We start from the raw sequence: 15,453 nt of genomic DNA, 5'->3' as shown, positions 1-15,453 counted from the left end.
AGTCTGTCCAACAAACTGTAATTTGCCTCTCGCTTTTCCTAGCATCTTTTAAACTCTCCAACAGCAAAGTGTTGTGTTCTACGCATCCAAAAATCCCGGGTAAAAACGCTTTCTGGTAATTTGACCTAAAATGGCCTGTTGCCAAGCATGTATCTTGTTATTCTTGTTTATCGAACCGAGAAAAATATTTATAAATATTGTTGTTGTTAAGGCTATCAGTCTAGTATCTTTCGGATCAGTAACTCGATCTTTTTTCGGAATGAGGACAAAAAGACAATTCGGGATTTTCTTGACCAGATTTTGCCGTATATATTAATGAGATGTTTAAGAACAATTTTAGACGATTTTCTCTTTATCTGACTACTTTTTTCCTCTAGTGTTGGTTGATTGCCGTGGAAATGAATACAAAGAATTTCTAGTTTTTGTCCATCGGGATCCCCATATAGTCTGTCTTTTTTTGATTTGATATTCCTTGAGTTTGTTATAGAATTGATTTTAACGCCCTAGCTAGTCGATGACTAAGAAGTTTGTTGCCTAAGGGTACACGTAGATTTTTTATTGATTCCCGGTTTTTCTTTCTTATTTTTGTCTTGAAACAATTTTCTTTGGTTTTGCGTGCATAACGATTTTGAGATGGATGGACCTTTTAAAATAACTAAAGTTATCTAAGTAGAGTGACGAATGTGCATCTCAGGGAAATTTGAAGATTAAATATAATTCATGGATATTTCCTTTTGTACTATCAATAAATAATTTTTATTACAATCGTCAACTATCCATCATATTTGATACCATTTACGTAAGTTAACTTTATCGTATTTAACGTATAAGATAACCTGCTCTATAAATGGCGATTAGAACAAGCCAATAATATAAAATTATCCATAAAACAATACATTTAATCTTACTCCCATAAGCTAATTGATAAATAAGAAGACATTTTATTTAAAAAAAATATATATAAACGATAATGAAGTAAATATATAAATTATTTGTCAGTACTAAATTATAATATTTTGGTCCTTAAAAGCTAATCTTATTTCAAAGAATATGAGATGAAAATCTCTTTGCTGATAAATAAAGATCTTTTTGTTAATAAAAAATCTATTACAATTATTGAAACTTGAAACTTATTGCTGGTATTAAATCAACAGACTTTGTTATTTTATTTACTATCAGTATAGACTGTATTTATAATTGAAAATATGGAACAATTACTGTAATTGGTTGAAAATATACATGGTTAACTATATATATATATATATTAAAAGAAATGTATATAATCCTTCATTGTATACAACTCCTAGAAAATGTATGTAATGCCTAAAATCGCAAAGAAATGTATGAAATAAATTATACTATACTTACACTATTATACTATAATGTGTAATCGTATGTGTAATACACATTTCCAAGGAAATCTATACATTTCCTAAATAGCAATACGAAATGTAAAACATTTAAGATATTGGTTTTGGGGACAGCGGGACGAGGGAAGGGTATTGCTTCGCCTGATCCGGCGATCGCTCAGTGCCTTATAAACTGTCACGTCGCTATTGTCCAAAAATGGCTACCGAATCACACATCGCGCTTATGAAAGAGCGATTTTATAGGACCTTGGCGTCATTAAGAATATTAACAAACGCTAAAAACACTGACTTTATTGAAGATGCACGTTATAAAGAGTTAATTGAAGAAGTTTCTACGGCAAAAACATATGCTAGAAAGACTTCTCGTGATTATTGGTTAGGTTAGGTTATATTATTATTATTTTACGGTATGACTTTTACCCGATTGTCTCAATAAGTGTTTTAATAAAAAAAATATTATTAACAAGTTACAATATATTACAAGTTTTATTACAGAAAGTATTTACTTTATACATTTCTTAATACGATATTGGAATTATGTATGTACAATTCCGAGGAAATTTATACATTTCCTAGGATATCATTGCATTAAATAGTTTTTCAAACAATATTTTATACATTTCCTAAATAGTATCGGAATTGTACACATTTCCTAGGATTTTTATACAATTCCTTGATTCCATACATTTCCGGTAACATTTATATAACTAGGTAATATATTACTAACTTAAATATTGATTAATTTTCACACACTCATCATAACATGAGGAAAGTTTTCAAGTATACGATTAATTCATTTAAATAGATTTTAATAATTTAACAAGGTAAGGGATTTTAAATGAAAGATTTTATTTATAATAGGTAAAACATATTTTCTATACTTTTTCATAAATACAGATGTAGATACAGCATGAAATGTACTTGTTTTGTTATAAATATTTAAAACTCACAAAATTATATATCTTTTAATCTTATCAGACCAAAGGTCGTGTGCAAATACAGGAACTTGTTTCAAAATATTAGTTATAAAGATTAATTTTATTTTTATGACTATTATAAATATTATTATATACTTATATCAAGTAATGAACAATTGCTGTTATTATGATAAGCGATAATGATATCATAGTTGTGACGGAGGAATCCGGTAAATTGGGTGAGTCCGGTTCAACCAAAGGTGGGGGAGAAATTGTTGATATTTGTGGTGTCGTTGGTGGTGCAAATGTTGTCGTGGTAATTTCTGTATCACCTTCCTGAAGATACTGACCAATATCGTCTTGAACTTCAAAAGCCCAATCCAAACTGCTCTGGGTAGACTGAGCCTGCTCTACAATACCCTTGTAATAATTTCCCAGTGTATTATTGTTTTGTGAAGCCCAACTTTTAAACTGTAAAATAATGACATTATTGTTCCATCACACAAATAAAAAATAATTATTATTACTTAATATTCCTATTCAATTGAACATACAGATAATGTCATACTTACAGCATTGATGTCTTGTGATGATCTTAATCTAGAGGCTATGTTGGTAATCGGACTTGCACCGTCGAATCTAAATAAAACAAATTAATGTTTAATTTCCATCAGAAACAGCAACAGTTATAAATAAATTATATGACATATATTATAAAACGACATATATAAATACAAGACTAACTAACGATTACGATAAAAAAAAATATTTCGTTTATGATTTGACTTTACTTACGCTTTCAGTACTTGTGTGAGGTTTCTTTGGATAAAGCGAAAGGCAATCCGTACGTTTTCATAGTTTTCATTGAGTAGGGTGTTGAAAGCCGTTGTATAATCTTGTTTTCGTATAACGAAATTCTCTTCAACGATATTATTCAGCAAACTATAATGAAATCACAACTGTTATTGCATTATTATTCATTAGCTAGGCATCAATTATTAAATGTTGATTTTATAAAATCATAAGTGTTATGATCCTTATAAAAATTATGTTTTATAAACCACTTTGCTATGAAAATATTTGTAATACACTAACCCATTTTGGAGTGAGATAGTCAAGTTTTGAACCTTTTAAATTTGGTCTGAGAGCCTTATCCCAGAAAGTGTAGCTAGTTAGCAAATACTTATTACTTACGTATTTAAGGATTCTTCATCATTTGTACATCCTAAGGTCATGAGGAGTAAAATCTTCTCCGTATAGACATTGTGCGTGTTAAAACGTTGCCAGAGATAGTCAAAATCTGCCTTAGAACCAAGCCTTAGTGCATGGCAGTACACCCAGTTTCTACTGTTAACTGGGACCCTGGAAATTTTAGGCTATATTAAACCTCATTTAATTGGATATACAGCATAATTTAGTTTAAAATATATACGAAGATCACGTTTGTTACCAATGAGCTATTATATTAAAGTTGAATTCTATAATAAAGTACTTATACACAATTGAAACCAAGATATACGTACTCCGTTTGATTGTTAACTAATGCACGAAATTGTGATTCAGCAGCGTCAAGGCACCGTCGAACATTCATCCTGCACATGAATGGTGCAAGCTGGTATCTTAAGTATGAAGTCATGAAAGTGTCATTTTGTCGGGGATAGTATGTGAGCTGATTCATGACCGTTGATGCCCATTTTGTGATAAGCTCCTTTAAATTAAAAAAAATTCTCAATTATGTGCCTAAGAAAAGTTTTAACAGTACTTGAATAAAGCCAATATATAATAATAAGTGACCTCGAGTGGTGCTAAATAATTGGTACCAGCGAATCTATTCCTAAGCCAGTTAAAGCCAGTAATTGCAGCAACCCAGGGAGTATATTCAGTTTCATTCTCCAGGAATGACAGAATGTTGAAAGCTTTATTATAAGACATTATGCCAGATCTTGCGAATTGAAACACATCGTTTACAATCTGAAAAGAATAGTGTCCTGTTTTTAATATCTTTGGACGATCTCGCAATAATTATAAAATGAACTTATATTATACTTGTGCTCTATTATATTCGTGAATCAAGGTTCTGTTTGAACTCCGGAGGGCAGCAGTTATGAGATCCCAAGTGTAATCATCATAGTTGACTCTGTAAAATCCTAAAAATAAATACGATATTTGTTTATCAATACCTCATATTGAGAGTAACATGAATCCATTATAATATACCTGTCTGCTGTTTATTGAAGATGACCCAGTGGTTTCCTACACTACCCCGATTAATCACGATAACACCATCCCTCATAATGTGACTCGGTTTTAAGTTATTAAAATCTATATTGTCAGCACTTGTGAATGAGAGCGGAATAACATACTGTTTGTTATTGCGGGAAAAACCAGTATTTATGTTAAAACGGCGCTGCAATGACACATTTATTTAGAATTGCTTTAAAGATACTGTTTAGATTTGCTGTTTATAATATTATGAATTGTTTTTTTTTTCACTTCCTTTACCTGTGTAATCACCATATCTCCAGTTTTATGATTAACTTGCACATTAACTATCGGGTGCCCAGCCTGTTCAGTCCAACTTCTATAATATTCAATAAACGAGAAGTTTCTGTACTGAGAAATTGCGCCAGTGGACAAACTCACGTTTTGCAGTGCTTCGAAAAGATCAATTGGTCGTGCGGTTTTATATGCACTAAAGAACAATAAAACACATTATTTTCAAACTACCTCTCTATCCAGTTGACGTTAAAGCAATCATTGGTAATCAAATAAATATGATTATATTCATTAACTTTAACAAATTACAATAAATTATAATGAGATCTAAGATTTTCGCGAGTATTCATTTAAATGAAACTAGTATTATTCGGATTTACTACGCGGATTTTATTATTTAAAAACTACATAGTCCCGACGTTTCGGTTACTTTGCAGTACTTTATGTAGTTTTTAAATAATAAAATCCGCGTAGTAAATCCGAATAATACTAGTTTCATTACAATAAATTATTTCAAAAGAAAAGTTTTATTAAAAACACAACTTACTTATCAGCTAAATATTTTTGTAAGCCCATTTCGAGTATTTCTGAACCGAGAAGATGTTCAGTCATACGTATCACAGATGCACCTTTGTTGTAAGTTATAGTATCAAACATACCGCGTATTGAACTCGGACTACCAACTTTTGGATTGGTCAATGCATGGGCGGTGTCAGACGAATCAGCTAGAAGCGACGTATGAAGTTGCTCGTTAATAAAGCGAGAATCTAAACCCATATAACCTTCAACCTAGAATTTTAATAAATTTAGATACGTAAAGATTTGTTTTATTCAATCCAACAAAATATTAAAATTAATTTATCAAACTAAATGAAATGAATTAATTTTTATCTAAAGAAATGTAATAAGGAAGTTAAAATGTATAATTTTGTTTTTCACATTCTTATATTCTAAACAAAATACAAAATCAATTTTGTTTCAATTATTATTGTGTAACATAAATAATATTATAATTTTTCATTCTCTTCAATAAAGAATGCACGTTTTCCATACTTACCCAATGTGTCAAGAAGTATTGGTAGTACCTAGCGAAACCTTCGTTTAACCATAAACTATCCCAAAAGTCACAGGTAACCCAGTTACCAAACCACATGTGAGCTATCTCATGGGACAGGATATAAGCTATTATTTGTTTAAAATAATCATTTGTATGCTCTGTGTCATACATTAAGTACGCTTCTCTGAAAAAAATCTTTTGTTTGAAACATAATACCAAGATTGGTTATTCATAATATTAACTGTTCTAAACCAAACCCATAAATAATGAAAAGTAAAGGCACTGATGGCCATACTTTTGTAATATCAGCCAACCTGTACGTAATAAGTCCGAAGTTTTCCATAGCACCAGCATCAAAATCAGGAATAGCAGCATGTGTCATTTTTAGATTCTCATGCAAGCTGAAGTAATCTTTGCCCGTATGAATACCCATAACTTCAGTTAGATTCTTTCCTAGGTACAGGGCATAGTTTCCTTGACTTCTAAGTACTGATCTTCTTCCAATAACCTCGTAATGTAATTGTTCACTCACATTGCTAGGTAAAGTTATACTGTCATAATCAGCAACAATTAAAGCAAGGAGATAAGTGGACATGACTGGTGTCTTACTATAAACGTCATTTTGGTAACCTCTACAATAAAAAACAAACTTCAGAAACAAAACTCATGGTTGTATTAAATTTATAAATTCATTATTATTAATTTGTCCTAAGCACTTTATAAAGTGGTGAAAATATTCTGAAACATTACGAATGAATACTCACGCTAGAGTTGCATTCTCCGTATACAATTTACGTGTAAGTGACCAACTTTTTAGTTCGGTTGGACGTCTTATAGTTATGTTGAATGTTGCTTTAAAACTAGGCTCGTCATAGCAAGGAAAAGCCTTTCGAGCTGCAGTTGCTTGGAACTGAGTTGTAGCCATCCACCTAAATATAAATATGTAAAATGTAACGTTCGGCTTATGCGTTAATCTTATTTTTACTCTAACATCTACAAATAACAAGAAGACTGTGATTTACATATCATATCATAGAATTTGCTAGTTACGTCATGATATTCGTTTAAATAAAGGTATTTTTCTATTGGTGATAAATAATTAATTTACCTTATTCAGTGTTTATGATAATCATTTTAGATAAATTATATTTTGATAAAAAAAATTATACGCCTAATTTTAAAACAATTGGTTATTTCTGTTATGTTAAAAATAATTTGAACATCTTCATTTTTGTTCCGCTCTTAGGTTTGCCAGAAATAAAAAAAATTGTACAAGTCTTTGTCATTAAGCATTTCACTAACATTATTGAGACAAAAAAAATAACAAATTTTAATTTCTACAGTTTGAATAAAAATTATTGATATGTTATGAATTTTAATTTATAATTAAGAGTCATCCCTTTCACTTACTTTTCTTCTCCTCCAGGGTTTCTGTACCAACTTTCATATATTCCGAGCATATCTTTTCTTAGAGCTGCATTAAATCCAACGCTAAGTACGTATACGACCGGGTTAGACGCATTGTATTCCATAGAACTATTTTGCAGTATGATTCTCATAAACTGTGCCTCAGGTAGTAAGCTATATTGCCGTGATATAATTGCGTCATTATATTTTAGTTCCACAAAGGAATAATTCATTTCATGGGCATGAATTACGATTTCACTAACATTTGGTTGAGTGGCATATAGTTCTATATCAACTTGGCCATCAAACACACGTTTGTAGGTATCAATGGTCCATAAAATATCGTAATGTTTTGGGCGTGTGGTTGTAGGAAGTCGGTATAACGTATAATTATCAGCGTCATCCTTAACAGTGTCAATATTTTCAAATATTTCTCCTATTTGTTTTTCATCGCCAAAAATTGTATTCCTTGTAACTGGTGGACTAGATAATCCACTAGCGTAGGTCCACATTAAAAATAAAAAGATCACATTCATTGTCGCCATCTAAAACAAAAGATTAAATTTAAAAATAAAATCCAGAAAAAACAATATTCACTCGTTTTATAAACTTATAGTGCCAAACTTAACACAACATAATTATCAAGTCTTTAACCTAGATAAGTATATAAAGTAGATTACTGTATAATACAATTATGAGACAGCTTTTTATATATTTTATCCTTAATTATTTTGTATAAGATTTTTCTAATTAACTAAAATTGAAAAATACCTCTCGTAATGAGCCGAAAATTGTCTTTGCTGGAGGTAATTTTTTGGATATTTTTCAGATTTACTTAAGTAAATATTTAAAGCGTAAATATCGATTTCCATGAACGTGTGAACGTGTGAACGTGTGAATTAAAAACGGCTTTACTTTTGCTCAGAATAAGTAATGTCTGTTTTTAATCTTTTTAATGTATTAAAAGAATTGCAATTAAAAGATTTGAAGAAATCTTACATAATAGTACAGTTCAACAATTAAGAAACAGTAGTAACAAAATGTGATGGAGATTTGTTGTCTGGTATATATATTTTAAATATCTTAATAGACTTTACAAATGAATTTAGTTCGCATGAAAAATTTTAACAATTTGAAGGGAAAAAGGTATTAACGAAAAAAGTCCTAGTTCCCCAAGAGTGTTTTATTTTTTCAATAGATTCCAAAAAAATTGCTTACCAAGCCACCGACCTAACACCTAATTACTACCTACCTAACCTATCTGCCCATCTTGTACGACATATCATTATAGAATTAATAATTTCATATCATTTATTTTTTTTATTTTTCATATATTACAACTGTCACATTGATAATAAAAAGAAATAAATGATTTTATACGTACGAAGATTACTGTTATCTTAATAAGAATATGTAAAAGACTTCGATAGAAGCGGAATAATTCAAAATACATTTAACATAAAATACTTGTTGATTATACAACAAAAGTGTAATTTGTCAAAGTTAAACTAAATAATCATTATGTAAGGAAAAAAATACAATGTCAACGACGCTTACATCAACTACCACCTCTGCCAATAAGTTTACTTTTTTAACCGTCACCGAACCATCATAAAGCATTTCTTGCTAGTTACACCACTGTTATGGAAACATCAAAGAAAATGGAAGATACAAAAGAAGAAAGAAAAGAAGAAATTGGGAATCCACCAAGTCAATGTGTGCTATATTTTAGACAAGTATGTATGTAAATATTAAATTTAACTATCTTGTTTATCTCTTTATGAAATAAAAGAAACTATCCTCATGTTATCTTGTTTTTCCTTAGGTCTCTGCATGTTCTCCTATGGTAAATTATTTATTTATATTAGGACTTTACATGGGTGCTCCAATAATGCATATTTTAAGTGAAGCGAACAAGGAATCTTCAGAAAATATCATCACCCCGGAAATGGCTTCGTGGTTCCGTAAGTTACTAATACAATATACGTTCTTTTTATAATCTTTTTTTCGCTCATTTTAAAGTTTCTAACAAATATTTTTATTCTAGATTTCCGCAAAAGTAATAAATGCCAACTTCATTTAAAAAATAATGTTCAAAAAATTATTTTAGTATCCATTCGTTTTAAAAAAATATATGCAAAAGATTTGTTGTGAAAGATATAATTTTGGATGACCTACTCATTATCTTTTGTATATTTTGTACCTTTCTTAATGATTCTTTTTTTTTAACATTCATAAAAAATATGATACTTTTTTTTCAGCTTGCACATCCGCGTTATCTTCATTTCCATGGGCTATAATTTTACCTCTTATAGCAAATCGTTATGGTCGGAAAGCTAGCTTCCATCTCGTAAATATAAATACAGTAATAGGAACCATCATTTTCAATTATAGTAAAACATTGACTCAACTAATAATAAGTCAAATTTTAATAGGAACTTTAGTAGGCTCAGTTTTTACAGTATTTGTTATGATTATAAGTGAATTAGCATCTCCGAAATCCAGGGGGTTTATCTTAACCTTAATATCGGCAGCATTTTTTTGGGGAACATTGACATCAAATTTTCTTGCAAAAATGGAAGCTCGGAAAAATATTATTTATATTGTTGGCTTTTGCTGTATATTCAACGCATTTAATTTTCCGGAATCACCATGCTGGCTAGCAACAAAGAACAAATTTGAGGAATGTGCCAAACTTCATCGGTGGATAAAAGGAACTGACTCAAACGCTGAAAATCATCTCCGAATTCTTATTTCAAATCAAAAAACAAATTTAAATAATACATTCACAAAAGATAATAAAAATGCTGATAATATAATTGGCAGAATGCGTAAAGTTCTTAGTAGTAAAAAATTTTATAAGCCATTATTTTATACGGCGCTTACGATTTGTCTGTATTACTTTTCAGGAAAATTAACTTTTACCATATACGCTAGTGATATTATAAAAAATATAACTAAAAGTGAAGAAGCAGCTTATAATCTAATGTTAATTCTAAACGGTGTCACAGTTTTTTGTGCATATGTAGGATGCTATACAACTTGTATTTTAAAACGACGAACACAATTACTTGTTTTTTTAGCCTCTGGAATATTGTTCCTGTATCTGCTTAGTATTTACACATACATAGCTAAATTAAATATCGTGTATGAAAATGAATATATCTATTTAATACTATTCTCGGGATTTTCAATCAGCTACAGTTGTGGTCCATTGATAATCGGTATTAGTTTTTTGATCGACCTTATACCAACACAAGAACGGAACTTATTCTTGACTTTAACAGGAATTATTGGATCTCTTGTATTAACGATCGTTTTAAAAATTACACCAGCTATATACACAACTTACGACAGTCATGTGTTATTCCTATTTTACGCTATTACAGCATCCGTTTGCCTCTTTGGACTTTACAAACATTTACCCGAATCAAAAAATAGAATAATACAACAATTAGAAAATGTTACTGCTCAAGAGGAAGAAGAAGAAGATTCATTAAGTGAAGGTTTAAAAGAGGTTATACCACTTAAATCGGTTTCTTGATGTCTTTTGCTGACACGTATTGCATTGCAAACTTTTTTTAACTTTCGTGATACATAGATGTGGTTGTAATCTAATACATTTATATATAATTCAGTAGTAGGTTTTTAGTTCTTATTACGCAAAGCGTCTGTTTATAGTATCTTAAAATATTGTATTCTCGTTACTAGATCATCTTTATATAAAAGAAAATGTATTGACGGACTTTAATTTTGGATTTTGCATCATCGTAAAAAACTGTCTACTATATTTCTGTTGAACTATTCAGAAAGGTCTCGAATACTTTAAAAGTCATTTACCAAATACGAATTTGATGTTTTTCATAGAAAATTAACCATTTTTGTCAAGGACATTTTAGATAAAACTATAAAGGATTTTGTATTTAATTATATAAAAATAAAAAGATTGAAATTAACCACCTTTTTTATTACAGGGTTTTTGTATATAAAATATTGTTTGGTAAGTATATGACCTATAATATTGTATTTACTTATTTAATACTTTATTTTCCAAAGTAAATTAAATACATTTTGAATGAATTATTGTCTCAAATATAATTATTCCTTTAAATATAAAAAAGAACATTATAATAATAAATATTTCCTATTATCAAGGGTCAATGACAATGAGTAATAAGGTATGTTGACCGCTACGCTTGCTAAAAAATATTAAAGTAAAAACACAAAAAAAAAATGGAAAGAAAAACGAACTGGACAAATCAAGGCCTTATAAGTTAGGACCTATTTATTTGATGTATCTGTCAGCTATAGGATTTTAAAACAACTCAGAAAATATAAAATATATTGACACCTTAAATATAGACTAAATTATTATAAATATTACTATAGTTGTCAAAGAAACGAAATGTTGAGAAAAGAATTGTGGATTATGTTTTCAACTTTCATTTTTTTTTTTTATTCTTATTATTTACAAGTATATATTTTTTTAACTTGAAAGAAAATCTTCTTTGCTTCTATTTTTATTATTAGTTCTATATTATCTCTTAGCTAGTGATTGAAGTTGGTGAGTGAAGTTAGCTAGTGAGTGAAGTTTCAACAAATTATTATCATTGAACAATAAATGTACTCATTATGAAAATAATGAATTCAAATGTCTAATTTATATGTTTTCCTTTACAATATTTGTCCGTAATTCAATTTTTTTTATATTATTATTCAAACAATACGGTCGACAGTATAATTAAGGTATCTAAATTAAGAAAGGAAACTGATTCAAATGATATGGCTTCCTGGCTTTTTAAGTATTCAGTAAAACGTTATTATTTGACCTTTAAGTGTTTTTTTCTTTTCCTTTAAACGTTCACACTTTTTACGATAATAGTGTAAAGTTATTTTAATGTAATCAAAAGAAGAATGTTTTATATCGAACAACCCCATATATGCAGCGAAAACTATAGGACTTGAATCATTTACAAACTCAAAAATAAATTATTATACTGACAGTTAAATGATTTTTTAGTTACAGTTAATGTTTTCGGAATCAATTTTCAGAAATTTAATTTCAAAGAGTTATATTCCAGTTTAAATGGAAAATGCTTGAATTTAAAGAAAGCATTTTCCATTCACCTCAAATAGTACAATTGTGTTTTTAAAATTAAAACAAAGTGAAGCAAAATTTTATCATTCTAAATTATGTTTTGGAATTTTAATTCAACCTTATACGACTAGTAATTATATGTATAACCAACAACTTATTGCTTGTCTCAAAATAAGTAGTATGTTTAATTAAATATAACACTTATCTGAGACTTTTAGGACTGCTATAGATATACAGATCATCAGAAAATATGAGAGGCCTAGAAAACAACATTTTTAACCGTACTCGTACATATACTCTACGGGCAATATATAGAGTACAGAGCATTTGAGTAAAGAACTAGGACAACATTTTCACCATAAAGGAGATACAGGAGCAAAGAAATCAAGGAACATTCTTAAAAACAGGTCTCCAATATTACACACTAATGTTGGTGATGGACAGTTTTATTTTAATTTATGGTCGTTAAAAATACTTACGTACCTAAAAATTATCTTAACATACGATGATATCATTAATTACATTCATTATAACGTTTGTATTCGCATATAATCGTGCAACTTAAGCATTACTTTTGTTTTTATCAAACCCTTCGAAAAGTAGTAGTTTTGAGTTTGAAGGAAATCGTGTTAATTGTTTAAAAAATCATATCTTTATTAGTATTTCAAGCGCTTTAGATGAAAGAAAATGGAGACTTTCCAGACGCTAGAGATTAATAACGAAATAACTGAAAAAGACAGAAGTACCAGCTCCCTTGTGCTATTTTTAAGACAAGTATGTATAGTTTTTAATCTTTATTTGGTTTTTATAACTTGAAAGAACATATATATATTTTTATAAATCGTCTTCCTAAGCATTTAGTTAGTGATTTAATTTTTTTTAGATGTTCGCGTGTAGTTCAATTTTATTTAATTTCCTAATATACGGACTGTATATGGGTGCTCCTGCAGTTATAATACCTCAAATGAGGAAGGAAGCTGGTTCTGATAATATCATCACATCGGAAATGGTTTCTTGGTTGGGTAAGTAATGAATTATATATCATTTTGACAACATCAAACCTATAAATTTTGGGTCATTAAAATGAATTAGAAATCTTGGCTACAGATCTTTTATAAATAAATCAAACTTCTCATTAATTTAAAACGTAATATATGCGTATTTAATACGTGCATTATTTTAAATTTATTCGAAAAATGGCGTGACATTTTGAAGATATAAAACTTTGTTTATACCACCATCATTACATTTTGGGCCATAAGGTAGAAACCAAAAAAATACAAAAAGTTCTGACACAGAGAAAAATAATTTAATTTAAATACAGAAAGTTCTTTTGTCCTTTATTTTTTACCCTGATAATTTTTTTAGATAACGCAAAACACTCATGTATCCTTACTTTATAACCTTTGTAGTTTGTAACTTCTTATCTGAACACCTTTAGCTCCTATTACCACTCTCTTACGTACTTCATTTTTAACAATATATTTTCAGCATCAGCCTCCTCCTTCTCTTCACTTCCCTGGACTATTATTTTACCCCTTGTGGCTCATCGATATGGTCGTAGAGTTTGCCTTAGACTGTTAGCTATCAATACGTTTATTGGAAACATATTTTTTTATAGAAGCACAACATATATTGGATTACTAATAAGCCAGATTATTCAAGGAATGGTAATTTCCTCTGCTTATACCATAGCCGTCATGATTATGACAGAATACGTTTCGCCGCAGTACAGAGGAATGATTTTAACGATCAAATCAGCTACTTTTTTGTGGGGAATATGGATATCCAACACTCTTGGAACATTTCTACCCTGGAGATCAATTGGTATTCTCATTTTCGTATGCTGTTTTTTCAATCTATCAATACTATTTTGTCCAGAATCCCCATACTGGTTAGCGATGAAGGGAAGATTTGAAGAAAGTGCTAAAACTCATCGGTGGATTAAGGGAACCAGCCCAGATTCTGAGAAGGAACTACGCACTCTTATTTTAACCCAAGAAAAATACTTGTATAAAAAATCGACGAAAAGCAAAACTTCTAAAAACATTTTGATTAAAATGTATAAAGTAGTCACAGGAAAAAATTTTTACAGACCTTTATTTAATATCATGCTATTAATTTGTCTGTTTCATTTTTCTGGAAAACTAGCTTGTGCAGTATATGCAATAGATATTATTAAAAAGATGACTTTGAGTGAAAAAACAGCTTACGAAGGGATGCTCATAATGGATGGTATTACAGTTTTTTGTGCGTACGTAGGATGTTTTTTGACACGTGTGTTAAAGAGGCGAACGCAACTCATTTCATTTTCTATAATAGGTATAAGCTTTCTCTTTATTTTGTCTGCTTATTTGTACTCAATTAAATTAAATATTATCACCGAAAACAAGTTTATTTCACTGGCTTTCTTAATTGGGTTCTCAATCAACCTCAGTTGTGGCCCTATGATAATAGCTACATGCTGTTTGAATGAACTCACGCCATTAAAACATAGGACCCCATTTTTAATTATATTTGGAATTTTGGGAATATCTGTCTTAGGGTTTGTTATAAAAATTTCACCTTTTATTTTCAGGTCATTTGATTGTCATGGGGCATTTTCATTTTATGCTATCACGGCATCCATTTTCCTTACAGGTATTTACAAATATTTACCAGAAACGAAAAATAGGACTATATTAGAAATTGAATGTCTCATTGCTAAAGGAAATTCGAATATTGAGGACAACTAATCTACATTTACGTAGAGACTTTTTGTTAGAAACGACTCACTTCATAACTTTTATCAAATTAATAATGTTTAAAATATATTTTCACGGTTACAAATGTAAAGTGAATATTGTAACAGAGATTTTCCTCTAAGACGGTACATGCATTTTGAAACAAAAAAGGAACATTTATAATTACTATTGTCCTAGATTACTGAGACCAGAATAATCGTTTTATTAAAAAAAAAAAACTTACCCTGATATCACAGGCGACAGTTAAATAGTCCGATAATTTGGCGACTGGATTTCCTTACATGATATATATTTTTTATTGTCATATGATATCATTTTGTCTTTGTTTATTGTATCATTACAGATATGCGATACGAAAATCGAT

At 29.6% G+C, this 15,453-nt stretch overlaps 3 protein-coding genes across 5 annotated transcripts; 2 read left to right on the top strand and 1 right to left on the bottom strand.

The window, feature by feature from the left end:
• Window positions 1-2,252: 2,252 nt before the first annotated feature.
• Window positions 2,253-15,447, bottom strand: LOC116766706 (membrane alanyl aminopeptidase-like). The gene is made up of 15 exons (XM_032656756.2): window positions 15,313-15,447; window positions 7,251-7,792; window positions 6,605-6,769; window positions 6,155-6,472; window positions 5,841-6,024; window positions 5,331-5,572; window positions 4,790-4,979; window positions 4,505-4,694; window positions 4,334-4,434; window positions 4,082-4,258; window positions 3,811-3,995; window positions 3,482-3,649; window positions 3,083-3,229; window positions 2,860-2,926; window positions 2,253-2,758 (listed from the first exon to the last, which is right to left on the bottom strand). The coding sequence occupies exons 2-15, from the start codon at window positions 7,790-7,792 to the stop codon at window positions 2,444-2,446; spliced, it is 2,991 nt and encodes a 996-aa protein (XP_032512647.2). The 5' UTR covers window positions 15,313-15,447; the 3' UTR covers window positions 2,253-2,443.
• On the top strand, window positions 8,725-11,154 carry LOC116766951 (facilitated trehalose transporter Tret1-like). 2 transcript variants are annotated; one of them, XM_061521524.1, is made up of 3 exons: window positions 8,725-8,983; window positions 9,073-9,211; window positions 9,509-11,154. In XM_061521524.1, exons 1-3 carry the CDS (start codon window positions 8,891-8,893, stop codon window positions 10,789-10,791), a joined length of 1,515 nt encoding a protein of 504 aa, XP_061377508.1. In that variant the 5' UTR covers window positions 8,725-8,890; the 3' UTR covers window positions 10,792-11,154. The 2 variants fall into 2 exon arrangements, with proteins under 2 accessions (XP_061377508.1, XP_061377509.1); XM_061521525.1 differs by having other exon boundaries at window positions 8,725-8,987.
• LOC116766708 (facilitated trehalose transporter Tret1-like) lies at window positions 12,906-15,303 on the top strand. 2 transcript variants are annotated; one of them, XM_032656759.2, is made up of 3 exons: window positions 12,906-13,119; window positions 13,229-13,367; window positions 14,986-15,303. In XM_032656759.2, exons 1-3 carry the CDS (start codon window positions 13,033-13,035, stop codon window positions 15,078-15,080), a joined length of 321 nt encoding a protein of 106 aa, XP_032512650.2. In that variant the 5' UTR covers window positions 12,906-13,032; the 3' UTR covers window positions 15,081-15,303. The 2 variants fall into 2 exon arrangements, with proteins under 2 accessions (XP_032512650.2, XP_032512649.2); XM_032656758.2 differs by having other exon boundaries at window positions 13,837-15,303.
• Window positions 15,448-15,453: the final 6 nt, after the last annotated feature.

The sequence above is a fragment of the Danaus plexippus genome, chromosome 10 (assembly GCF_018135715.1).
Source record: "Danaus plexippus chromosome 10, MEX_DaPlex, whole genome shotgun sequence".
Taxonomy (NCBI): Eukaryota; Metazoa; Arthropoda; class Insecta; order Lepidoptera; family Nymphalidae; genus Danaus; species Danaus plexippus.
This window is presented reverse-complemented; position numbering and strand designations above follow the sequence as displayed.

What these genes read in the sequence shown, in the direction of transcription:
- LOC116766708 (XM_032656758.2), top strand. Translation starts at nt 13,033, where the DNA reads ATGGAGACTTTCCAGACGCTAGAGATTAATAACGAAATAACTGAAAAA. An exon ending in TTGTGCTATTTTTAAGACAA is followed by an intron (nt 13,120 to 13,228) that starts GTATGTATAGTT and finishes AATTTTTTTTAG; the next exon opens with ATGTTCGCGTGTAGTTCAAT. An exon ending in GGAAATGGTTTCTTGGTTGG is followed by an intron (nt 13,368 to 13,836) that starts GTAAGTAATGAA and finishes ATATATTTTCAG; the next exon opens with CATCAGCCTCCTCCTTCTCT.
- LOC116766706 (XM_032656756.2), bottom strand. Translation starts at nt 7,792, where the DNA reads ATGGCGACAATGAATGTGATCTTTTTATTTTTAATGTGGACCTACGCT. An exon ending in TTAGTTAACAATCAAACGGA is followed by an intron (nt 3,650 to 3,810) that starts GTACGTATATCT and finishes TAAAATTTCCAG; the next exon opens with GGTCCCAGTTAACAGTAGAA. An exon ending in CATCACAAGACATCAATGCT is followed by an intron (nt 2,759 to 2,859) that starts GTAAGTATGACA and finishes ATTATTTTACAG; the next exon opens with TTTAAAAGTTGGGCTTCACA.
- LOC116766951 (XM_061521524.1), top strand. Translation starts at nt 8,891, where the DNA reads ATGGAAACATCAAAGAAAATGGAAGATACAAAAGAAGAAAGAAAAGAA. An exon ending in GTGTGCTATATTTTAGACAA is followed by an intron (nt 8,984 to 9,072) that starts GTATGTATGTAA and finishes GTTTTTCCTTAG; the next exon opens with GTCTCTGCATGTTCTCCTAT. An exon ending in GGAAATGGCTTCGTGGTTCC is followed by an intron (nt 9,212 to 9,508) that starts GTAAGTTACTAA and finishes CTTTTTTTTCAG; the next exon opens with CTTGCACATCCGCGTTATCT.